This window comes from Ursus maritimus, unplaced genomic scaffold, assembly GCF_017311325.1.
Source record: "Ursus maritimus isolate PB19 unplaced genomic scaffold, ASM1731132v1 scaffold_2, whole genome shotgun sequence".
Lineage (NCBI taxonomy): Eukaryota > Metazoa > Chordata > Mammalia > Carnivora > Ursidae > Ursus > Ursus maritimus.
The window spans coordinates 73,708,994-73,735,460 of NW_024424452.1; the positions used below are offsets into that span (position 1 = coordinate 73,708,994).

General features: G+C 49.9%; 1 protein-coding gene across 1 annotated transcript in view; it reads left to right on the forward strand.

Annotated features, from left to right (window-relative positions):
* The first annotated feature begins 11,057 nt into the window (after positions 1 to 11,057).
* The window catches only part of ATP1B1 (ATPase Na+/K+ transporting subunit beta 1), a 25,910-nt gene continuing 10,500 nt past the window's right edge, over positions 11,058 to 26,467 (forward strand). The window contains exons 1-2 of the mRNA XM_040636187.1: positions 11,058 to 11,657; positions 16,042 to 16,170. Coding sequence (XP_040492121.1) covers positions 11,561 to 11,657; positions 16,042 to 16,170 — 226 coding nt within the window. The 5' untranslated portion in view covers positions 11,058 to 11,560. The remainder of the gene's footprint in view (positions 11,658 to 16,041; positions 16,171 to 26,467) is intronic.

A 26,467-nucleotide genomic window follows, 5' to 3' on the forward strand; every position in this document is an offset into this window, starting at 1 on the left:
TCACCCCGTCCCCGTCCTCGGAATGTGGGTTCCACTTGCCTTTCCCACTCCCAGAGGCTGCTCCAAAGACACAGCCTTGAGACAGTGATGTGCTGTGGAGAACACCTGCACGGTACGTGTGACTGACCTCTATAGAAGTCAAGGCCTCTGCAGAAATTTCTAGAATGTGGCAGGTGGGTGTGGGGATCCCCCACCTTGCTGCTGCCCAACACAAGCCTCATCTACAAGCTCCCTTGCTTTTTTTTTATAATCATATTTTTTTACTATGTTAGTCAGCATACAGTACATCCCTGGTTTTTGATGTAAAGTTCCATGATTCATTAGTGTTATACGCATACACCCAGTGCACCATGCAACACGTGCCCTCCCCACCACCCATCACCAGCCTATCCCATTCCCCCTCCCCCCTCCCCTCTGAAGCCCTCAGTTTGTTTCTCAGAGTCCATAGTCTCTCATGTTTCATTCCCCCTTCTGATTATCCCCCCTTTCTTTATCCCTTTCTTCTACTGATCTTCCTAGTTCTTATGTTCCATAGATGAGAGAAACCATATGATAATTGTCTTTCTCTGCTTGACTTATTTCACTTAGCATCATCTCCTCCAGTGCCGCCCATGTTGCACCAAATGTTGAGAAATCGTTCTTTCTGATAGCTGAGTAATATTCCATTGTATATATGGACCACAACTTCTTAATCCAGTCATCTGTTGAAGGGCATCTCGGCTCCTTCCACGATTTAGCTATTGCAGACAATGCTGCTATTGCAGAACATTGGGGTGCATATGGCCCTTCTCTTCACTACATCTGTACCCTGGGGGTAAATACCCAGTAGTGCAATGGCTGGGTCATAGGGGAGCTCAATTTTTAACTTTTTAAGGGACCTCCACAGTCTTCCAGAGTGGCTGTACCAACTTGCATTCCCACCAACAATGTAGGAGGGATCCCCTTTCTCCACATCCTCTCCAACAATTGTTGTTTCTTGCCTTGTCTATTTTTGCCATTCTAACTGGCGTAAGGTGGTATCTCAGTGTGGTTTTGATTTGAATTTCCCTGATGGCTAATGATTTTGAACATTTTTTCATGTGTCTGTTAGCCATTTGTATGTCTTCATTGGAAAAGTGTCTGTTCATATCTTCTGCCCATTTTTTGATTTGTTTATTTGTTTCTCGTGTATTGAGTTTGAGAAGTTCTTTGTAGATCTTGGATACCAGTCCTTTATCTGTAGTGTCATTTGCAAATATATTCTCCCATTCCGTGGGCTGCCTCTTAGTTTTTTTGACTGTTTCCTTGGCTGTGCAGAAGCTTTTTATCTTGATGAAGTCCCGTAAGTTCATTTTATCTTTTGTTTCTCTTGCCTTTGGGGATGTGTCATGAAAAAGGTTGCTTTGGCCGATGTCGTAGAGGTTGCTGCCTATGTTCTCTTCTAGGATTTTGATGGATTCCTGTCTCACATCGAGGTCTTTCATCCATTTGGAGTTTATCTTTGTGTATGGTGTGAGAGAGTGGTCAAGTTTCATTCTTTAGCATGTAGCTGTCCACTTTTCCCAGCACCATTTATTGAAGAGACTGTCTTTTTTCCACCGGATGTTTTTTCCTGCTTTATCAAAGATTAGTTGCCTAAAGAGCCGAGGGTCCATTTCTGGGTTCTCTATTCTGTTCCATTTGTCTATGCCTTTCCCTTAAGATCAGGAATATGACAAGGATACCCACTCTCGCCATTATTATTCAACATAGTACTAGAAGTCCTTGCAACAGCAATCAGACAACAAAAAGGGATAAAAGGTATCCAAATCGGCAAAGAAGTCAAACTGTCTCTCTTCGCAGATGACATGATACTGTATATGGAAAACCCAAAAGAATCCACCCCCAAACTACTAGAAGTTATAGAGCAATTCAGTAATGTGGTGGGATACAAAATCAACGCTCAGAAATCAGTTGCATTTCTATACACGAATAATGAGACCGAAGAAAGAGAAATTAGGGAATCCATCCCATTTACAATAGCACCAAAAATCATACGTTATCTTGGAATTAACTTAACCAGAGATGTAAAGGATCTATATTCTAGAAACTACAAATCACTCTTGAAAGACATTGAAGAAGACACAAAAAGATGGAAAAATATTCCATGCTCATGGATCAGAAGAATTAACATAGTTAAAATGTCCATGCTTCCCAGAGCAATCTACACTTTCAATGCTATCCCGATCAAAATACCAATGACATTTTTCAAAGAACTGGAACATACAGCCCTTAAATTTGTGTGGAACCAGAAAAGGCCACGAATCGCCAAGGAAGTGTTGAAAAGGAAAAACAAAGCTGGGGGCATCACAATGCCGGATTTCGAGCTGTACTACAAAGCTGTGATCACAAAGACAGCCTGGTACTGGCACAAAAACAGACACATAGCTCCCTTGCTTTTTAAAGCCGCCACCTACCAACCTGGAGTGGCTGCCTTTTCCTTCCCTGTCCTCTGCTCACAAGGGATGGTCTCAGATTACACCTGGGAGGATCCCAAGGAGCTTGCAAACCAACCCGAAGCAGTTTCGAGTCTGGGCATCCTAGGAAGCCAGTGGTGGGGAAGCGGCTGGGTGCAGATCTGGTTTTATCTGTCAGGTATGAACCCCCAGGAGGCGCTGGGGATGATGTCATAGCTGTCTGAGGAACTCTGATCTGCTTTAGTCTAGTTCTCCTTTCGAAAGAGCAGGTTAGACCCTGGATCTTTCAGTTGTCTCTTTTCTCTATTAAAATGTCTTGATCACAATCAAAGGTGGTCCCTCAACCGACCCTGAGTAACCTGAGCCCACCTTTCTCTGCCTTTGCACCAGCTGTCCCGCCTGCCCTCCCTTCCCCTGGCTTTCATCCTCCGGCTAACTCCGTCTGTTCAGCGGCCATGGCCTGTGGGAAGCCTTCCCCACTCTCCACGGAGGGTAGGGTCCTGCTCCGAGCGCTCTCCTAGCACCCTTGGCAAATATCAGGCTGTCCCCACAGGAGAGAATAAGCCACTTACCCACATGGGCTCTCTGATGACCAGCAAAGTGACCTGGGATGCAGTTAGGTCCCTCAGTCAGTGTTCAGCGAATGAGCAAACAAAGGTTCCTTCCACTCTGCTCCTTCCCTTGGTGCTATCGAAATCCTGGTGGGGCCTGCCCCCTCCAGAAGGGCTCTCTCTCCTCCCTAAATTCTCACTGCATCTCTTGCTCGTGGTACCTGTTGTGAAATATAATCATTTATCAGCTTGCATTGTTGTTCGCTCATTCCTGTGGATCTTGCCTTACCAACTGTTGTCAAAGGCCCATATCTTCCATGTCTTTTGTAATTCCCTCAATTCCCAAGGTAATGCTATACACACACAGGAGGCAATCAATGACTGACTGACGGGTAAGTCCATGAATCCAAGACAGGCTTCTTTAAATTGTGACCCAGTGAAGACTTGTATTATCTTGGGGAGCTTTTGACACAGAAAATAAAGAGCCTTACATAATTGCACCCACTAGATGCCAAGAGCTCTGCTAGCACTTTCTATGTGTATACATCATCCTTTTAAAGAGGCAGTTAGGTCTCGTGGTTCTGAGCATGGGCTCTGGAGCCCAGGCTGCCTGGATCTGAATGTGGCCTTCCTTCTTGCTTAGCCTTAGGGACTTAATCTATATGACATATAGTTTCTTCTCTTGCAAAATGAAGATAATAATAAGAGGACGGTGTAAGTCAGAGAAAGAGAAGCAATAGGATTAGATAAATAGCAAGATACACAGAGATATACAGATACAGATGAGGAGATTTATTATAGAAATTATCACAGTATTATGGAGACCAAGGAGTCCCATGATCTGCCACCAGCAAGCCGCGGACCCGGGAAAGCCAGTAGTATAATTTAGTCCAAGGCCTGAGAGTTAGGAGGCTGATGGTGTAAGTCGTGGTCTAGTCTAAAAGCCCAAGAACCAGGAGTGCCAGTGGCCAAGGGCAGGAGACGATGGATGTCTCAGCTCAGGCAGAGGGAGAGAGAATTTGCCCCTCATCTGCCTTTTTGGTCTATGCAGTGGATTGTCCCTCAGTGGGGGACAATCTGGATGATGCCCACACCCATCGGTGAGAGCTCCCCTCTTTACTCAGTCTACTAATTCCAATGCTAACGTCTTCCAGAGAACCCCTCACAGACTCGTCCAGAACCAGTTTACCAAACATCTGGGCATCCCTTAGCCCGATCAAACTGACACATAAAATTAACCATCACAAGGACCTGCCTCGATAAGGGTTAAAAAGGTAATATAAAGTGGAAAACAAACAAACTAAAGGTAATCCATATTAAATACCTGGCATAGCGTCTGTCTTAGAGTGTTGGATAAATGTGGTTATTACACATCGGTGTAGCTTCTGACATCACGACAGCAGGTTTAAATGGAGTAAGAGCTCTGACCCCTGAGCCCTGGTCTCGTCGTCATTCCACTCGTTTGTGTCCTTCGTGGTGTCACTGTGAGGAAAGGTACAGCAATGACTTCTAGAACCAGGAAGTGGGGGAGCCTGGTGGGGAGAGTTCTGGTCCTCAGGATGCATTTCATAAATTTCAGTAAAGGGGCCTGCCTTCCAGGCCCCCTTGTTGGGTGCAATGCCATGTAGACTATAGGTATGAAAGACTGCTATCACTTATAAAGCAAAGAGAGAATCAAAGCTAGCTAGGATACAGATACTGCAAACAGCCAGCTGCTTAAAGAATCGCTCCTTATAGCATAAAATCCTCGCATTACTCGGTGTAGAGAAGAGGATAAATTGTGATCCAGCTTCAGCTCCTCCTCCCTTCCTCCCTCCCTCCCTCCCTCCCTCCCTCCCTCCCTCCTTACTTCCCTCCTTCCCTTCCATCCTTCCTTCCTCTTTCTTTTTTCTTTTCTTTTCTTTTCTTTGCATCTTCCTGCCTCCCAGCTACTCTTCACAGTAAAATAAATGCAAAACAGCCTTTTTTTTTTTTTTCATTTTTTCCCTTTGGTTTGAGTGCTACAAACTAGCCACATTACAATGCACTATTTCTAAGGGCACCTGGGTGGCTCACTTGGTTAAGCATCTGCCTTCAACTCGGGTCATGATCCCAGGGTTCTGAGATCGAGCCCCTCGTCGGGCTCCCTGCTCAGCGAGGAGCCTGCTTCTCCCTCTCCCTCTGCCTGCCTCTCCCCCCGCTTGTGCACTCTCTCTCTCTCTCAAAATAAAATAAAATAAAATAAAATGCACTATTCCTAGAATGACGTGGAAATGTACAGTGCCTCAGAAAGAAGAAAAGCTGGCAAATTTTGTAGGGTATATAAGGTTCTTTGTTCTATGTGTTTGTTTGCTTACCTGTCTGAGTGTGTATCTGTCTGTCTCTTGCCAGCCAACAGCTCGACAGCCATTTTAACCGGTCTCTTCAAGGCCAGTGTCTACAGCACATTACCCTGGAGCCCAGGGACTGGTGTCTTCCTTCCCTGGTTGTTTTATGTGTATCTCTTTTCCTTGAGCTAGACTTTAGAGGGAAGGAGGTGTCTCTGGTTTTTGCAAATGCAGAAGCTTTTTCTAAAACATTATCTGGCTTCCGGGTTCAAGAGCCCTTGGTTCAAGAAAACCACGAAGGCATAGTGTTAGGAGGACCGTAACTGATAAAAATGATAGTGTCCGGATCACACACACCATTATCTCTACTGGACTCTGCACTCCTGAGAACCAGGGCACTTGCTTTAAAAAAAGGACACCAACAAATGGAAAAATGTACAGAGGAAGGGAGCTAGTACAGTGAGGGGGTTAGAAAAAAAATCTCATCCAGGGACTGAAGAAATGGGGGTTTTATGCTTTGAAGGGTAAAAACCAAGGAGACAGCAGAGATGTCTGCAATGTTTGTAGAGTGGACACAGCGAAGATACACCAGACCTGTGTTGTGTTCTCCCCAGGGGAGAACCAGGATGGTATAGATGTTACAAGGAGCTCAATTTTAGCTCATGGTTTCCCAATGGAATGTTCTCTTGCAAGGCAGGGCGTACACGGCCCGTCTGGATATTCAACTAGAGGCTAGTGGACCTTGTCCTAGGAGATGGGAGTTTATTTAGACTGGAGGACCTCTGACGTTATTGGCAGCACTATACATGATGGGTTTATCCACCATGACCACGCATTATCTCCGGGCCCTCAACTAAGCCTGCAGAAAGAAGTGGAAAATGAAACAGATTGTAAAATAGATACTCTGGAAGACTTCAAGTTGTCCAGCAAGAAAGGGATCCTAAAATGCCCCCGAATCTCATCTCACCGACATCTGTCCCAAGAATGATGTAATGGGAGCTCCCCTCACTGAGCTTAGCCTCTCAGAGGACTGTCCACTTGTCACCTGTAAAGCAGATGGAAAATTCTGGAAAGAAATTTTATTTTCTAAAGCCTAGAGCACGTGCTGGTCGGTACCAGGCATTTTCCAAGGAAAAACCAAATTCAACCTCTTACCCCCTACTGGGGAAGTACAAAGGAGCAGACAGGCTGGATCTGAAATCTCAGACAAGAGTTTGTGCCCCAGTTGGCCTTCACTCCTACCACCCCCCAAGTTGTGAATATGCTGACAGAAACCATACACTTCTGTGGTCTTGCTAGAACAATCAAAACAAAAATCCTTCCCTGGTCGTCCACTTCTCTCTACTGTGGTCACCTCCATACACCTTGTAACAACTTGGTAAAGGACAGGGATAGTGGAGAGAAATCCCAGCATGTCTCACCGAACCATGGATGCTTTCTGGACTCACCAGATTCCTGACTTACAAGTTAGGAATGGAATAACAGACAGCAATTTCTGGAAATCTGCCAGGCAGGGCCTGGTGGCCAAGGTGACAAACAGACCACCTGTCACTGCCGCTCCTGGCAAGTATAGTCCATCTGACCGAGGAGGCCTTGCTTAAAAACAAAAACAGAAAACCCCAAAAACCATCCTTTTTCTTTATTGTCCTTATTTACTATGTCCTTACCCAGGACAGGAATTCCATTCCAGACCCAGTGAAACAGGAAAGTGACAGAATGACGTTAAATGAAAAAGAGGGCTGCTTCTACGTGTGCCCATGGAGGGTCTCTGGTTTCCTTAAGAAACCAGAACCCTTCCAGGGAATGATTCATTGTTTTCATCAAACAGCCAGGGGCCCTTGTGAAGCAGAGAATGACACCCTGTGGAGCACTCAGGCTTCCCTGACCTGACGGATGGTTAGGGCACTCAGCCCAGGCCCGCGGTCGGGGCTCCCCTAGCGTAGCCCGCATCCCGCCACCGTGCCGGTCCCGGGACGGCTGGGCAGCATTTCCCGACCTCCTCTCCCCCAGCCCTCCCTGCCCTCCATCGCAGAGCAGCGCATTCCGGCCGCTTTCCACGGCACACAGAGCCTGCCATCGAGCCATTTTCCTCAACGCTGCACACAGTTTCTGCTGCCAAGATGAGTCACCGTGCCACACATACCCTCAGCCCCCTCCACTCCGTACTTAAAATACTCTAGGGCCGGCCGATCAGAACCCCAGTGCGTGAGCACGTGTGTCAACGTGGGGACTGGCGGCTCAGCCTTCGGAGCCCTCTGCAGAGCACACGGCACTGCGCTTGGCCCAGGGGTTCGGAGAGCCAACAGCTTGCGAGGGGGTCTGCTGTTCAGGTCTGGAGCTCCCTCATGCAGCCTGCCAAACTGTACCCTCTGGGGTGCAGGCAGGTGAACCGCCCTTTTAGCCTCTCTGATCTTGAGCAGAAGCAGCTGACTGCCAGGGGCTGATGTGTCCTGCTTCCTTCCCCAGCTGGGCTTCTAACCGGCAGTCTTGCTACAAACAGGCCTGCCCTGTCCTGCATTCACCGGTGGGCCCCCATCTCAGCTCTAGGGAAGATTCTGCTTCCATCGCAACTGCCTCTGGTCATTCCCCGAGTTAGAACCTGTCATCCTCACTTGGACAGAGGTCCCTAACCTCCTCTACTCTCTGCCGCCATGCTTCCCTCTGCTTCCCATCTACCCACCCCGATGCCCAGCACCCACCTTGGGCAGAATGAACCACATTACTCTAGAACCATTCCTCTTCCCTAGAAAAAGAGATTTAAAAATTGTTCTCTTTGCCCCAAGTCTTTCAAAGGAGCTGAAGAATTCCTTCCTCCTATTTTCTTTCTGAAGAGAGACGTCAGGCCTCCGTAGGCATGCACTGAACAGCTTTCCTGGTTCCCTCTGCCCACACCTCCCTCCCCCACCCCCTGCCCAGCCACACACTGCACCTGCCAGAGGAACCCCTCCCTCGAGGGAACTGCATGCTTTCCGCTTTTAACCTGCTGCTGCAGCACGCTTCACAGAAGGGGCCTCAGAACAAAAGCCCAGCCCGGCACAGCCCGAAGGGACATCCCGTACTCAAGTTAGTCATTACTTGAGTTAGAGGAGGTCACCGAACAGGAAGCACACTGGAAAGCAAGGGGAAAGGTGGCATAGAGGGTAGGGAATTAGTCAAGGTGACCTTCTAAGAGAACTCGGGAGTCCTGGCAGGGGGTGGATATCAGAATGGGAAGGTGGCAAAGTCATAGGAACAGCTCCAAGGTCGGACAAGGTCAAATGGAAAGAGCTCATTATAACTAAGTAAGCTATTTAATAGCTTTCGCGACGCACCAAGCAGTGTGCTTAGCATTTTCCCACATCTCCCATTTGATCCTCGCAACCATGCGTCATTCCAATTTTACAATGGAAGAAGGTACAGCCCTGGAGAGAACAAGTGACTTGCCCAAGGTCACACAGCTAGCCAGGACGGAAGCTGGGAGTGTGAACGTGGGTCTGTCTTGTTCGTCAGCAGGGAGCTCTTGGTGGTGATGTGGTCAGATGGGCTGCGTGGCTGGGCAGGTGGAGTCTCATTCTGGTGGTCACAGGGCTGAGGTCACATTCTGTAGCTGCACTACCAGGTTTGGGTGCAAATATGGAGGCTCCTAGGAAGCCTGGGAGAGGCTGACTTGTTGCACGGGCTGTGAAGGCACGGCCCTCAGGACTTGTCGGGCGTGGGAAGAGTCTACAGACAGGGGAGGGAGAATGAGCAAAGCTGGGGAGCTAAGATCTGAAGAGGGAGTATCCTCCAGAGGAACACAGTAGGTCAAGGACAAGAGAGGAAGCTCAGCCTGGCCAGATACAGAATCAGTCTATTTGGCATTTGCCATAGCCCTAGAAAGCTAAGGCAGGGCACCTCTTTTTAAAGAGAAAATGGGGGTTCTAATGAAAAATCTGTCGCTGTGAGCCTGTCTCCACATACTTTGTTTTACCACATGCTTCTACTGGAGAAGAGATAGGGAGAGGAGGAAAGGGAATCTAGGAATGGGGGATGAGAGGGGTGGGGTAGGCGGATTTGCCTATTTCCTTTAAGCCCCTCATCCCTTCCCCTGCCACCTTTCCCCTCACTCATCCCTTTTTGCTGATTCTGCCCACAGGCTTTCCTCCCTCTTACTTGTAGTGAGCATCCCATAAACGCATGCCCTTCCCAGTGATCTGTCCTGCTGGAAACTTCTCCACGAGGTTTCTTCTACTGGGACAGGGACGGAGGGCATCATATCTGCAGGTGCACCTCTTCCTGCCGTTCTCCCACCAACCTGGGGCTTTTCCAACATAAACACTGCGGGGGGCAAAGCAGGGGGTGGCTTCCTTTCTCAACACACTGTTCTCACAGTTGCCCTTGACAGAGCCCTGCAAGTAGCAGTCCCTCTGGGGCTGGGGTGATAGGTCACTGCTTCTCCTCTGAATTTCAGGGATTTTCAGGTTTTGGAAGTCCGTGGGTGGGCCTTGCAAAGGATTAGTGGGAAAGAGCTCATTCCAAAGCAGTTCGAGTTTGTCCTTAGACCTGCAAGGTTGACCTTGGAGACAGAAAGGTGGCCGAGACTAGCACCCCTGTATTGGGTAACATGGGGCTGGAAGTCTTCTTTCCCAGGATGGGCTATGTTGCTCTCTGGGGATGGGGCTTTCTCTGCAGTGACTGCAGAGGCACCCCTGCCGATTTCTGCTGTGTCACCACTGCCCCCGAGGGATGTGTGAAGCTTCACAGGGGTTCAGAGGAGAGAGATGAAACCAAGGACTTCGGCTTTTCAGCAATAGGGAATAAGGGATGGGAAGGGGGACTGCCCCTCAACGTCCCGCCACTTGAGCTGGGTCTTCAAAGTTCTTTTGGCCTCTGGGATTTTACAGCAGAACAAAGTGGTCGGTACTCCCAAGGGGGCATAAAAAAGCATGTCAGTGAGAATACTGGCCACCTACTGGGCACGAAGGAGAGTCCGCAGTGGTTGGGTCATGTGCAAATACCGTCGTCCGGGTGTAGACTGGTGTGAGCCCGCCATGAAGTGCGACTGGTTTCCGAGGGAAGACACGCCGGGGGGGGGGGGGGGCGAGTGGTCGGCCTCCTACCCCTTCCCACTCCGGGATCCGCCCTGGGTGGGTTTGACGATTGTCCTGCTTGAGGCGGCTCAGGCCGCCCACTAGAAGCGTGGCAGTCAGTCAGGAGCCAGGGCTGGCGGGCTGGGCTGGGCTGGAACCAGAGGGACCAGCCGGAACTGCAACCGCAGTGGCGGGGAGCGCGCAGGGGGCGGCAGGTGCAGGAGCGGAGAGGCGGGGCGGAGCTAGGCAGAGTCCCCGACTCTCAGGCGTCCCCGAGTGACCTTCCCCCACCCCTCCAGAGCCTACGAGGGGTGGACCTGCAGCGGAGGGAGACCGGGAGCGTGCGGCTGAGTGCAGGCCGGCCGGAGGGACTGGATGAGGACAGCTGGACTGGGGTCCCCGGGCGTCTGCGGGGCACCGGGCGACGCAGGTGCGGAGCACCTCACTACGGAAGAGGAGGGCTTGCGTCCAACCGCGAACGAGGAGGGGGCTGCGCAGTGCCGCCCGCGCGCGCGCCGCCGTTCCCTCCGCCCCTCGCGCCCCCGCTCTCCAGCCCGCCCCACTCGCCGCCGCGGCTTCTTTGTGCCGGCCCCGCGCCCGCCCCTTCGGGCCCTAGGCCCCGCCCCCTCCGTGCCCGCGATTGGCCAGCCGGGCCGCTAGTGGGCGGGGCCCCAGGCCGCCCCGGCGCGGTATATAGTAAAGGTAGGGCGTGCGCTCCGAGCTAATTTCTCGGCTCGAGGCGGTTCTGCGAGGGCCGGTCCGCAGTCTGCTTGTTCGTCCTTCTCTCTGACTTTCTCCTGCCCCCTGCCTGCCTCTGCAGAGGTCACAGGAGGCGGGGGCCGAGCACGCGGCCCCAGTGGCAGCCGGAGCAGCAGCTGCGTCTTCGCGAGCCCCAAACCCCTAAGGGCCAGAGGAGCGCGTGGCGGACCAAAGAGCGCCCGCGAGCGGCCGTGCGCCCACCAATAGGTGCGGGGCTCGGAGCCGCCCAGCCTGCGCGGCCCCTCCCTCCGCCCTCCGCCCCCGCCGCCGCCTCCCCCTCCTCCCGCTCCTGCCTCTGCCCCTCCAGCGCGCGTCTGGCACTCGGAGAGCCGCAGCGGCAGCGGCGGGTGCAGCCTGCGGAGAACCGGGCCGGGGCCGCCAACCAGCAGCCCGGGAGGACGCGAGGGCGCGCGCCGCACTCACCCACCCTCAGCCCCCGCGGCAGCCGCTGACCCGCCACCATGGCCCGCGGAAAAGCCAAGGAGGAGGGCAGCTGGAAGAAATTCATCTGGAACTCGGAGAAGAAGGAGTTTTTGGGCAGGACCGGTGGCAGTTGGTGTAAGTACGGGGTCCGCAGCTCTCTACCCCCCACAGCGCCTTGTCTGTCCGGGCGACGCATCCCGGCGCAGGCTCTGCGGACTGCTCCGCAAGCCTCGCGCCGCCCAGGGCGGAGCGGGGTCGGTAGCGGGCGCTGCTCGGGTTGTGCCGGCCTGAGCGGAATGCGGAGCCCCCGGGATGGGCGCGGGAGCACGCCGGGCAGAGGGTTATGTAGATTGCCACGGTCTTCCCTTGGTCGTTTGCAGTCTGTCCGAGCATCGCTTGAGCCCTTCCCTCCCGGGAATGGTCACGCTCCGGGAGACTAGATTTGTCTCTCCCTGTAGTCATGTCCCAAGCCCTAAAAAATGAGATTTGAGGCTGTGAGAGAACCTCATGGGGGTAATCGGATCGGATGCAGGCGAGGTGGTGTGTTACAGCACCTTTCTAGTTTAAATATGTACCTCAAAAGGTGCGGGGGGTGGTTCGGGAGCAGAATCCATCCACACTGCAGTATTTCTTAGCTGTGTCCAGAGTTTCCCTAGTGACCTCCCCTGGAGTCATTACGACCCAGCAGTGGCCCAGGAGGCCCCCGGAACATGGTAAAGTCTGGGTGTTCTCAGTGTCCACACGCACAGATGCAGAACAAGTAGCTCGGGTTGATTACAATGAAGGGTTAGTCTAAGAAATAAATGGCATAAAGGTGGGTGTAGCTCACCTTACAGGATTTGGGGCAGCCTGTTGCTTGGCTGGGTGGATTTTTTTTTTCCCTCATTAAAAATTAGATACCTTGTTTTCCGCCTCCCTTCACCGGAAGGGTGACATTTTTTTTTTTAAGGTCACTTTGAAGGGCAGAGTTGTAGGCAAATCTATGAGTCGTGACTGCAGAAGGGAGAGAAGAAGGGAACTCCCCCCTCCTGCATCACTGCCCCCTCCTTCTCTAATATCATCATCATCACCATCATCATCATCAATACCACTAGCCTCACCACTGCAGCCGCTGAGGGAGTCCTGGCCAGGGGCTGATGGAGTGTTCCTGCTTGGGAGGATCTGTGGCCATCACAGGAGAATGAGTCAGGGAAATAGTGTTTGGCTGACATTTTGAATTGGAAAAAGCTAGAATATATGATTTTTGCAAAGGAAAAAAAATGCAGCCTGTAGTGGGTCTCTGTTGATTGAAAAATAAAGGGTTAATAGTGCATCACCCTTCAAGGTTAGTCAAGGTGAAACGGCATTCCAAGGTATTACGGGGAAGCGTAGGTATTCCTGAGCCATGTTAAATGTAGGTCTTTCAAGTGATGGCTTTTGGCTCTTATTTTATATTTTATTTTATTTTGGGGAGACCGTATTCTTCAGTGGGATTATTGCCATAGTTTCTCATGCATAAAGATAGCTCTCTCTTTTCTCAAAATGGAAGGGAAAACCTGAAGGACCCAGGGTGAATGTGGGGTGAACAGCCCCTGGCCAAGGTGATCTCCTAGCAACTCCTCCTAACGAGTGAGGCCTGGGGTTTGCGCTGCAGAATGGGCCCCCTTCTCCCAGATACACTGGAGGCTCCAGCCCCGGTGGTCTGATCCCAGCCTTGTCATGGGCCAGGGGCTGCCTGGACTCCAGGCATATTGTGAAATTTGCCCTCCAGTGTTTTCCCCTCTCATAAAGTAGATTTCTTTCCTCATTCCAATTCCAGAATAATATTTACTTTAGAAGGTAAGGCAGTATAGGAAGACTTGTTCCTTAGGCTGACATTTAATGGGGCAGCACCTCCATATGTGAGAGAAAGTGTGCACGTGTGTATTAATATTGGTGTCTTGATACCACATCCAGCAAGGTGCCAGGGCACTGATTTATGAATGCAGACATCAGGATTGGTGTGCTTGGCTCATCTTTGCTTCTCTTTTCCAAGGTACAGGTGCTGGGCTAAAAATTCAGGTTTTGCTTTGAGCTAATTTGTCTCCTCTTGTCTGGCAATGTAAGAAACGGCAGACCCTCTCTTAGCAGAGAAAGTGATAGCAGTTGCTGTCACCTATGGAGGAAATGCTACCTTTCCAGCACTGGGCCCAACATGGATGCCCTTGGGACGAGGGCAGGTTGCCCTTGGCTCGGTTTCGCTTATAGGTAGATTTTCACCAAGATGGACGCAGGAGCCTTGCCTGTCACCTGCTGGAGAAATGGCAGCATGCAAATCACCTGTGGTTTCCACCTTTTTATTAAGTTAATACAGGCATTAGTAGGTTTTTATTAGGTTTACTGCTGGGCCAGGATGCCAGTCTTTCCTTTTGCCTCTGACCCTTTGAAGGGTATTCTTTTCTTTTTTTTTTTTTCCTAACTGTAAAACCTCTATGTCACTTGTATTTTTTTTTTTTAAAGGAAGAAAAATTGCTGAAGAGTAAAAAAAAAAAAAAATACCTCTAAAATTTACCCTCTGTGCCACCCTGGCCGGTTGGTACGATTTGTCTAGGTTTTTTTTTTTTTTTTTTTGAGCAGCCGCTGGTAACCTGTGTTGGTGGGTCCACTGCATAGGTCCTGCCAGATGTTCATGCTCCTTTAACCAGTTGACTTCACAGCTGTCACTGGGGAGATTTTGCTAAGTAACATCCTGGAGCAAAAGAGAAAGATCCCTTCTCTTAGGGTATGGTGTCAGGTGGAACGGAAAGGCTCGATCTTCTTCCGCTTGAACCTGTGTGCTTGCAATAGGACTGATTTTTTCCATTGCTCTATTCGTATTTTCAATCATCGCCTTAATTATGTACCTTCTTAAGTTGTTAGGTATCTGGAGTCCAAGGAATGAGTATAAAAATGCTCCGGTTGTTGGAGGAGCCAAGTGTGGTTCAGCTAAGAGCACTAGACAAGGTGGGGGGCCGCAAAAAAAGAGGTTACAACAGTTTCATTCTGACCGTGTTATACCAACTCTTGCACCTCTTAGGAGCATTCACTGGAAAAATTTTCCAGATCTCTTGACGTCACAGCCTCACCATTTGCCTACTGCTACTTGGATACAGAATGCAGCAGTTAACCCTTGTCCTGCTGGGAGGCAGTGATTGAGCCGGGCAGCTGTGCTTCTGGATTCTACAGCCTTCCATTTTTCCTTATCTTTGGCTCATGTCCCGGCCTTTTTTCCTAATTTTTTTGGATAGGGGAGAAAAAGGATAATGATTAAGCATTTTGGTCTTTATGTGCATTTGGCTTGTTTTACGAGCCAAGTAGCATGATTTCCCTGAACCCTGTTTATGCTGATTGGAAAGCTGGGCTTTTAAATGCATGCCAGAGGCAAGCCGGCTACTTCCTGCGACAGCGTGCCCACGCTCTCCCTCCACCCCTCCACCGTGCACCAAGACACTTCCTTTGGACCATCCTTGGTTCTGTACTTTGTACCCCCAGGCCCCCAGCATTGACTGCATGCGATCTGGAGCTTTTTACAAGGAACCTAAGGCTCGTCCTTGGTGCAGTCCTGTTTCAGCCTTGATAACCTCACGGTTCACTGGCTCCTGTTCTTGCGTTCACGGGGAGTCGTTGGCTGGCACCGGGCTGCGGGGCGATGCCTAGTACAGCCTGTTACTATGCGGCTAATCGGGGAGATAATCCTCGTAAACCAGCAACTGATAGCCTCGTACCCGTCTGTGCCCTTCGTGCTGTTCAGCTTTTTGTGTTTTTTGCTTTTGCGTCCAGCTCAGCCTACGTCCTGCCATCCTGCTGGCTGTGGGGAAAAGAAAACGCAGCTCGTCAAGCCAGTCTTCTGGGTCCAGTCAGAAGATGAAATCAAAATATGCCTGTCATTTTGGCTATAAGATTTCCTTTTGTTTTCCCCTTGTTTGGGGCCCCTGCAGGAAAACCGCGTGCTCAGTGCCTACATGCCAGAGGCGGGGTGACAGAAAGGAGCAGAAGAGCTTCCCGGGGTTTCTCGGCATTCGTTGCTCTGGCCCGGCAGAAAAACTTGTGGGCATTTGAACGTTTGGCGAAGCAGCAGGGACATGGATTGTAGTATTGAAATGTCAGGGGATAAACAAGGCGAGAAAACCTGCGTCCATCTCTAAGGGAGTATATTGTCATATTTGCGATGCATTGCGTAAGCACACAAACACGGCCCTAGATTTTATTGGTGATTTGCATGAAAATTTTTTGATTTAGGCAGTAAAATGATTTCCTATAAATAATCTCAGTTCTAACCGAACATTCCTCTCACCCGTACCTACGCCCAGCACACACACATTGTCACGGAGGGCTGCCCGTCTCTGTGTTTACCCCGTTGTGTGGGAATGTGGTTCACGCTCTGGATCAGTGTGGGGAAAGGAAGCTCTGAAGACAGGTTGGAGGGGAAGCCAGTAAGGAAGTCCCTGCGTCTGAGATTAGCCTTTCGTTCTGAGTATGTGACTGTATCACAGCCTTCTGCTTCTGTGTGTGCTCCTTGCAGTTAAGATCCTTCTGTTCTACGTGATATTTTATGGCTGCTTGGCCGGCATCTTCATCGGGACCATTCAAGTCATGCTGCTCACCATCAGCGAGTTCAAGCCCACGTACCAGGACCGAGTGGCCCCGCCAGGTAACGGGACCGTGAATCAGTGCAGTTCTTCGGAGGTCAAACGGGCGTCAGTTTTTCACGCAAGAAAACCCACGTTTCTGAGAATTGTCTGTAATGCAGTGTGAAACCGAGCTTGGTTTAACAGGAAAGATGGGAACTGCTCACTGTCATGGCCAGATCTCCTGCCCGCATTGCAGACAGAGCTCCGGGGGTTGCAGATGTCTTATCTGTACAGCTCTGCAGGGAGGGTGAAGAGCCCTGGTCTCCCCCGCCCCGAGCCTGCACCCCCCCAGCTCGTGACTCCGATGAGGCACCCTCACTACCCAGGGGGTGGGTTAGTGGGGTCATTACAGGGCCTTTCCAGCTCAGGCACATCTTTCACTTTCTCGAGGGGGCTGTGACTCCGATAAATGCTTTAAAAAAGCCACTTCAGCTCCTGTTTTGAAAGATTAAGTTATTTTTAGAGATGATGAGACGCTTTGCCGATTACTCAAGGGAGAGGAGCCTTGGCTTCAGGAGTCCGTTCTCCCCACCTGCTGTTCACTTAGCTTAACTCAGTTTGACCTTGAACAACGGCACACTCTCTTCTCACGCCTCAGTGTTTGTAGCCGCTGGTTTAGTAGGAGTCTTGTATATCGGCTTTCTAGACCCGTTTTGCAGTCTCACCGTCTCCTTTAGCTCTGAAAACTTGGGTGAATGAGGAGAGGTCATCATAGAAGGAAAAAAATGCCAGGCGAGTGTCCTGCTGTGATCTGGGTGCTGTCACTGTTGAGTGATGTGCACCTCATGTGCAACTGTGTGTGTCCATTCCAGTCGCTGAACCCTAGGGAAAACCTGCTGCCCTTAACTAGCCTGACACTGACGGAAGGACAGGACTGCAGGGCAGCCGCAGACCTGATCATGCTCGCTGGCCCTTCTCAAATTCATTGTCAGGAGGACCTAGAGACAGGAAATGTTGCATAAGTTCCGGGTTCTTGCATTATAAATGACCTTGAGGCTGCCACTGGGGGTGGCGATGACGTGTCCCCTCTCCACTTTCCCTGGCAACGGTTTAGTAACAGCTGTATTTAGGTGACAGTCTTGAGGCCGTCTTCATGGCCCTGAGCAGCTTTGATCATGGTACCAGGCAGCCTCGCTCAAGTGCTGACCGCTTGTCGCAAACTTGTTGTGTCTGCCTTCTTCCTCGGGTGTGAAAGACTCGGAAGAAAATCTTCAGAATATGGAGGTGGCGAACGTTGTTCCCTAGCCTCAAGTCGAGTGGTCCTCCACTGTAAGGAAGCCCTGATACTGCCAGATAAATTTAGATCGCGGGGATTCTGGAAGTGGGGAAAAAAACAAACATGTATGTATATAAAACAACTTTAACCTGCTTGATAATCCGCAGTTTCCAGCAAGTATCTCCCCAAAGAGGTGGGTCTCTGGAAAGGTTGAAGCAGAAATTCTGGGGGGTGCAGAGCGACAGAGGACCGCAAGTAAACGAGTTGTGTGCTGGCCTTTGTGACAGTGAAGCAGTGTGTCCTCTTCTGTTAGGTTTTTATGGTAGTGTGAGTAGTCGTAATTCACATTTGTGTAGGTCTTTATTTTTCTTTTATTTCTGTAGCCACTGAAAAGCTGTTCTTTAATCATGATGCCGCTTTATAATAATTCTTACACTCAAAGCCGAAGGTGACCAGAGAGTCAAGCATTTAACTTCCTAGATTTAAAACAGTGCTCTTGTCTATATAAACTGTGGGGAGTCAGCCTTCAGTAAAAGTAAAAATTGTCTTCGTGTTCTTTGCAGAAAGGGCGATTTCACTTTCAAAGAGAAAAGGCTAAAAAAAGAAAAGAAAAGGCTGAAGTGCCAGACGTTTTAAGTGGGGACTTGCCAATGACCTTGCCTAGAAAATCTGGTGGAGGTGCTCAGCCCTTCCCGCCCCCTCTCCCAGCCTCCCTCCCCTTCCTTCCAGCCCCTTCCTAAAAGACACATTCTCAGTACCTATATTTAGTGTCCTCAGTGGTTGGACTGACCTGACAAACCGTCGCTTCTCTGGAGGAATGCTGGTGGCTCACCGTGGAAATATGCGTTCCTGTTCTTTGGCCCAAGTCACAGGAAAAGTGCTTCCTCAGCTCTCCCTCTTCCCTGTCCCTCTGCCTGGGTTCTTTGTCTTCATAATGTCTCTTTCTCCTCCTTCCCTTACCCACTACCTTGCCAGGAGAGTCTGGGCAGAGGCCCCTTTGCTCTCACCCTCCCAGGAGACATGACTCTCATTTGAAAATGATGGTGGCCTTGGAGCAGGGAGGCCAGGCGAGCAGAGGCACGAAGTGCAGCTCGGGACCGCCCTGGGTGCTCGGAGGGACCCTCACTGAACCCTCCTCTTGGCAGCTGCCAGAGCAGATCTCAAGAACTCGTTTTGGGTAGGCCATTCCTTCAGTCTGCGGACTGACACATTGTTGAAGAACACCTCGGCGATTCCACGTCGCATCTCCAAGCTTCCGTGTGTGTAAGAGCCAAGGAGGGAAACTTGTATGTTTCAGGCAGGTGAGGCTACTGAGTGTGAAAGACTCGGTACATCATTTAAAGGCTGGAAGACTTAGTAATGCTATTATTAGCTGAATTGGAGGCATGAATACAGACCCGGCCTGACTGGGCTTTGACTGCGTTTTGCACGCCGGGCACACCTTGTAACTAGATCTCTTCTAAATAACATGTGCAAAGGTGGCCAAATTAAACAGTGGCAATTGTGCGGTACATTTGGGTCTGTCTATAATATTAGATAAGCGTATACGCTGAACGGGAAGGTCTCAGAAAAAGGCCTGAGTTACAAAATGGAAGTGAAATTTAAGGGGGAAAAAATACCCATAATGTGCAGATTTTTCTGGGCCTGAGCCATGGTGGTGTTGCTCTGGGATAATGGCACAGATCCCCCCCCTCAGCCCGGAGGGCACAGGGCCAGAGCTCCAGCTGCAATCGAAGGCTGAAACATACAAATTGTTATGTCTGTGGGTCAAGAATGGTTGATTATTGGCCATTTGATTCATGGCCAGTTGGCCATTGGGTAACGTAAAAATGAAAGCAGCCCTGAGTTCGTGAACCATTGTAGACATGTCCAGTGCGAAGTTGACCTGAGAAGGAAAAGCAGGAACTTTGGAGTTGGACACAGTCCCCACCATTCCATGCACGACTTAAGTTCACGATGTCTCCGTCCTCTCGTCTACGGAAGGGGAATAATTCCCCATGAGGACCTAATGAGATGATGAGTGTATGGAAGGTGAATAGTGGCAAAGCCAATGGCATTAAACAAAGGGTAGCTATTAGCAGCCACTTCACTTCTTCCTACCGGAAGGAGCAGTTTCTTTTCCGGGACTGAGTTCAGTATTTCTAGACCGTGAGCTTTGGATGATGGAGCCAGGGACGCTTTGTACACTTAGCGATTTTCACGGAATGAATAGCATCTTGGCTTTACCACAGCAAGTGTTTGGGAGAAAATAGGGAAACACGCTTAAAGATATTTTTAAGTAAATATAAGTGACACTGCGTTTGTCCCATAGTCGGTCCCTTTAACATACCCACACTGGCTGGGTTAGCCCCGACACGTTTTTCTCCCTGGGAGAGCCTCTTCGGGAAGGCCCCCGCGGTGGCCGGCAGCGTCTCTCCTCGTCCTGGTCACTGCTGGACCTGGAGGGGGACACTGCCGTCGCCATGCTGGGAGAGGACCAGGGGCACATGGGACCCCGCACGCCTTGCTGCCCGCCCAGCGCTGTCGTGGAAGAGTGTCCTCTCCCCGGGCTGCCGTCCCCCAGCCCCCACTCACTGAGCCACAGTGGAGTGACGTGAAGGTCACTGCGTGTCAGCCGGCTGGGCCACGGGAGATTCCCAGCCGCCTTGCTTCCTGCCCAACAGGTACGAACGTGTGGTCCTCTTCTTCCTCTTCCGGTCGTGGGTTGCTTTTAGCTCCGTTTTGAAGTAAACATGGCACAGTGTTGGAAGAACTCCTCTTACGAGCACAAGCTCTTGGGACGCCCGGTGGCTCAGTCGGTTGAGCGTCCGACTCTTGGTCTCAGCTCAGGTCATGATCTCAGGGTCATGAGATCAAGCCCCGTGACCTGCTCCATGCTCAGCAGGGAGTTCGCTTGAGATTCTCTCTCTCCCTCTCTCTCCGCCCTGCCCCTCCCCTGCTCGCTTGCTCTAAAATAAATTAAAAAAAAAAAAAGGTTCCTATTCTTGGTGCCGTGGTAACCAGACTTGAGCAGGGAGTGGCGGTGCCGACCAGCAGACCACACCGGCCCACCAGCAGTTTCGATCTCATCTTGACTGCGAGAGGGAACTAGCCTGTCTTCCATTAGGGTACAAGGCGTATGGTTCAAGTCTCAGTGTAATTAAGCAAAATTCTTGAGAAATCATTACATCTGTCTCAGTTGCCTGTTTTCTCAAACTATCACTTATTCTCCCTTAAATGTCAAAAGAATTGGAAACGTTTGGCTTCCTTCTCCTTTGGAGGAATTGTTATTTCAAAGTGCCAATAGGGTGGGGTTTTTTTGTTTGGTTTTGTTTTTGTTTTTGTTTTTCTTTGCTGTTTCTATTAGATTCCATGGACTTGTACTCTGTGAGCTGACGTGACCCGCACACCGGGCTCCCCAGGCCTGGCTGCCTCTCACATTCTCCCTCCTTCTCTCTCCCACCCCCAGATGGACCCTGCCCACTTCCTCCCTGAGTCTGGGCTCTTAATGAGCTAGCACTGGTGGCTGCTGGGATTTCCAGAAGCTACCGTGCAGACTCGTAGTTTGGGGAAGGGTTTGGGGCAGCACGCTCCACACATCCTGATTCTTCAGAACGCCCCGGCCTCACCATATGGGTCGCCAGCTCACCAACCCCTGTTGCTACTTCTTCATTTGTAAAGACCAAGATAAAACTAACAGGGTAGCTCTTGGGTACTCAGGAAGCCTAATGATTAACTTAACAGTGTTCTCGGAGCCCCAGAAAAATGAGTCTTACTCTGGCCGCTCATTTGAGGTAAGTGAGTAGAGCAGAGACTGCTGACACGTAGGACTGGGTAACAGATTCCATCCGTGGAGGGATAATGGGAGAAAATGCTGAATGTGTGGAACTTCCTTTAGAGGTTTTTGCTGTGCACGCTCTGTTGTGGAGGATGTCGTGGAAGGAGCATGGGCCTTGTGGCCTCCGTGTGCTGTGGTGACATGTGATGGGGCTGCGGATGCCTGAACTGCTCAGTGGGTTGATTCTAGTGATCGCACGACCCAAGGGCCCATCTGACATGGAGAGAAGCTGGGGGCTAGGACTAGAGAGAAGCTGGGGACATGAAGGAGAATAGGGATGTCTATTATCTGGTGGCTTCCAACCAGAAAAGTATAGCTTTTCCCACGTACATGCATGAATAGACATTATCAAATATGTATGATACGGTGTCTTATTTCAGGTTATTGGTCACTTAGCAAATGCTATGTTCCGTATCGAGATAAGTCAGATCTACTGTGTATGGTTGATCTTCCGTTTGGCCTTGAACAGCAAAGCTTAATGGAAAATAGTAGTGTTTGGCTATTTGTTTATATTTTCCCATTATAAAAGTGGTATCTTTTATCACGAATAAACATAATTATGAGATACACAAAATATCTAAAGATATTGGGTTTCTACGATAGATCCTCTGAACCAAATCATGTTTTCTCTGTTCACCTAAAAATGCATATAGTGCTCTAGATAAAAGTCTGAAAATGAAGGGTAATTCCAAAAACGGAGAAGGGCCTTCAACCAGAGTGTGTGGCATTTAGCTCAGACAGGAGAAAGGATTTCCATACACCAAGGACTGTTGAACATCCAGATAGGCTGAGGAGAAAATGCAGCAATTCATCAAAAGCTGAGCCTGTAGCAGCAGGTGACCTAAAAAACTGCTGCTTTCCAGAAAGCACGAAGGTACGTTTTTTTCTGCGCCCTCCCTTATATTTTGCTATGTAAATCGATCCTAATCTTGCAGAAGTAAAATAATTAAAAACAAAAACCCACAGGTATCTTAGTGGCACTGGAAGGGGGAAAACGTGTGTCTGTGGGTACAGTGTGTATCCGTACACACAGACGTGTGTGAGTATCTCTAAAATCATACCCCCCATTATTTTTCATTGCAAAGTACTTTTCGACTTGGACTACACAGGAGGTTCATGGTCGGTGTGTACGGAGTGCACGGCTGCATTTGTGTGTCTTTGCCTTGGGTGCCCTCCCTTGTTAGTCCTCACGGGTCCCCTCCTGGAGGTGTCTCTGGAAAATGATGCCTATTTAGAGTATCCGGTCTGGTGACTTAGCGGGGGTGTTAAATGACGGTACGAGCAGCTGTGCTTTGGGATTCACTTGAGTAACTGTTACGAGGTTACAATGGCCACAGTCTGGTTTAAGTACTTCAAACTCACAAGTAAATTGAGGAATTATAAACTCGCTGCATTAGAAACCTAATTGGAAACAAAATACTTCTTAGTGAAAAGCCTCTCTTCTCTTTCCTGTCCCTTCCTCTTTTACTTGCTAGTAGCTCCCCCTCCTGCTAGGAACGCCTAGTAAAGCCAAAAACAGTGTTTTCCTCATTTGTTTCTCAAGAGATGGGGGACCAAGGAAAAGCAAATTAACTATAAAAAGCAACTGCAAAGCCAAAGAGGTTTTTGTTTCTGTTTTTTCTTTAACTCCAAACCCTATGTAAAGATGACGTCCTCATTAAAAACCCAATACTAGAATTTCACATATCCAAGTTATGATTTCAGTCCGCTTAGGCGGCTTTATTAAATAACAAGCGAAATATAATTTAAGGCAAATGGCCCTGTCAGGGCAAAGCTGTATAGAACTCAGCATGGTGAATGTCAATTCAAGTTCATAACGCTGGCCAGGCAAAAGGTTGTATCTGTTTCCTGCAATATAATTTGAGACTACAAGCCAGTGATTGGGTGTTCTGCTGTCTTTGGCCTCTGGGAGTTACCACTGGAAACAAAGCTCATGCTTGTCTAAAGTTATGACTAACAATTTTAAGGAGCGGGCAATGTGGAGAGGGCCTAGCTGAAAGTATCCAGTCTCGTGTGAACATGACTAATGGAGATGCCAGTCAACATGGTGGGATGTGTGTAGCCCTGGGAGAGTGTCACAGTTACAGAACTCTCTGGACTCAAAGGAATGAAGTTGCCAAGTCTGATCCCATTCCTTTCTGTCTCTTCCCGTTAGTCTAATAATGTAAAGTAAGTGATATCCATATCAGGTCAAGGGTCCTTCATCTGCCTCTTGTATGTATCTGATTGCTTTAGGGAAATTACTTTTGAAGAGAGGAATTTTCCTAATGGTTTGGAGAAGATCTTATCAGAGAACTCTCCTAATTAAGGTGATCAGAGCAGAACAGGCGAGGGGATTGATCTCAGAGTTCCCAGGAAGAGAACTTCTCAGGCCAGAAGGCTCTGGGTGAAGAAAAGGGGAGGCAGAGCTGGTGGGGGATGGAGTGAGACCTTGCCCAGACATGGGGGAGGACAGCAGACATGCTCCCCAAGGAGGCTGTGCCCAAACTTTGCGATGGGGTGGCTCCTGGGTGTGTATATATGTATTTGTGTATGTACACGTTCCACAGGTGAGTCTAGAGAGAGGAGCTGATGGCATGACCGGAGCCCGAACCGTGGATGCTTCTTTTTCTGGAAGTAATCTTTAGATCAGAAGTTGGGTGTCTTGAAAGGATGGTCACTGAGGGTTATGGTAGTGGCGCCTTCAGGATCCTTTAGAGACTCCAGAGGTAAACTTCAACAGACAGGAAAGCATGGCTGACCTTCCTGGGGTTGGTCTCTCATTCCTGGGCTCCCTCTCCCAAGGTTCTGTATCACTTCAGATGGAAAGGACAGGGTAGTGGCTTTGGCTCAAGGTCTCATCCCGCTCAGCAAGTCATAGGATTCTAAGACCCTGTGCTTTACTGTCCCTTTCACTCTTGGTTTCTCAGTCCCACAGTTTCTGCTGCTTCTCTGTGTAGAATACAGTCACAATTCTTCAAGCATCTTCGAGCTGCATTTCTCTCACGTGGTAACGTACAGGCTCCGTGGGGCTTAGATTGTGAGCCGTACTTACTGAAGGATTTGGGCTCCTGGGTGGAAATTGGTGTGATTCCATTACTTTGGTTTTCATTATTTCTTCCTTGCCCGATCGAGAGAGACGCGGGGCCAACTGTGCAGAGCTTCCCTGGGCCGGTGGTACCATTGTGTGTGCAGTAATGATGCCTACTATTTCCATAAATCAGATTCTTAACCACAGAGGCGCTTGCTGATGGGAATCACTGGTCTGTCTCTGGGTGGACGTGAACTTAGTTGTGTCCACAGTTCTCAGGCTCCGGATAGATCCACTCGCTAGCAGTGCCCTTCTGCGGGTGAGAGCCCAGAGCCCTAAGTCAGGGTTGCTGATGCCCTGGGGTCTCACGCGTGTCACCTGGTTGCTTCTAATAGTGGCGAACTTGGACTTGGTAGCTCGAGGGAGTGAAAAGCACTCTGTATAATGCCACCTCCTCTCCCTGCTGTCCTTTTTCCTCTGGGAGAGTCTGGGAAGTACGTCACCCAGTCCAGGAGATGGAAGCTTGGTCCTTGACGGACCACTGGCAGAGAGAATTCAGAAGGGGCTGGATCGGGAAGGGCTGCCCGGAATGCTGAAGCCAGACACTCACCTTGTGGTTGAGGTCCTACCATGTTACTCTCACGTGACCTTCTAGGGTCGCCCTCCTCTTTTAAACTCACTGGGTGAGACTCTCCAAATCGCACGCGGGCTCACTGACCTTTTGCTAGCATTTCGTTTTTTTTGCCGTGTCCCCTGCTCTGCCGAGGGACCGCAGCCGGCATGATTGTTACTTATCCTGCTGGTGTCCCCCAGGGCGGCTGGCAGCTTCTTCCCCACCACCCCCTTCTCGAAGGCTGGGTGAGAGCACTCCTTGCTTTCTGACGATGGATCGCCGCCTCTTCACCCTTCTCTTTGCCCCTGTCTCCTGCCTTCACCCCGAGCCTGGCAATGCCGTTTACCCTGCACACGTAGAGTTAGTTCATTCCTGCTCCCACTCCCACCCCAGTCACAGACAGATCTCAGCAAACCTGCGTGACAGGTTCTGAAGGCATTTGCCGCTGACATCTCTGGCTGCCATGCACGGGCTCCCCGGTGGGCCTCCGGTGGGAATGCCCATCAGGCTCCATTCTCTGCTGATCCCAGGATTATTCTAGGAAAACACCCCATCCTCCTGAGTTCTGTTAAACCTCTGGCCTTGGGCCTTCCTCTGCCCTTCGGCAGGTCCAGGCATGTCACCTTGACTTAAACGTCTAGTTTAAGTCCAACCAGGAATGCCCCCACCCTCACCCCCTGGCCTTCCCCATTCCAGTAGGGAGTCCTATTTTCCATACTTTCTTTCTCAAGCATGAAATCTCCAATGGAAACTTCTTACTTTTGTTTTATTTTATTTTAGTTTTGCAGGTATCTGTCATTTTTATTTTATCGTCTCTTCGTGCTATATATGGTCACAATGCCAATTTTCTAACTTAACGTAGAGAAAGATTGTTCAGGGTATACTTAAATTGCTTTAGTCGTACAAACAATTTTCTAGGGTTTGTGAGCATCTAAACCTATTTTGAATTGTAGTAACCCTTGTTTATTTTTAACTGATGATTTTTGTAAGAGCAAATCCTGCTACTTCCGTTTTCGTGACTCCTCTCCATCATTGTTGACAGCTTTTTTCTCTTGGATTCCTCAGGTCCTACATGATCCTTTCTGGGATGATCCTTCGTGTTACTTGTAAAGTCGTTTGCCTAGGGCAGTCCCTCTGCCTGGTTCCAGACCCTCACGTTCTTGGTCTTCGTCCCTATTTTTTCCATTCGTCTAGGGAACAACTGCAAGTATGGAACAACTTGCCCATTAAGCCCCCTAAGCTGGGCCACCCTCATTCTTTAACCACTTTGGAAGCTCAGAGCCATCCTTCATCACTAGAAAAAGAGCTGCCATTGAGCCCAGCCCCTATCGAAGCCTGGCCTCCAGCCTCACAAAAACGGTGCTGCTAAATTGTCACCTTTCTTGTCATCCCTTTAATTATGTCCTCGTCTTCATCCTATCTGTGTCACTGTCGTCTCTCTCAGCTTCTGACTCCCCAGAGCAGTGGTTCTCAAACCAAGAGTGCTTAGGGATCCCTTCAGTTCAGGCTCGTTACTTTCGAGATTCTCGAGTCCCATCAGTAACGGTTCTGGCTTGGCAGGTCTGGGGTGGAGCGGGAGGGGCGGCAGGTTTAACACGCCCCTGGGTGAAGGTGAGGTGGTGCTCTTAACACGCCCCTGGGTGAAGGTGAGGTGGTGCTCT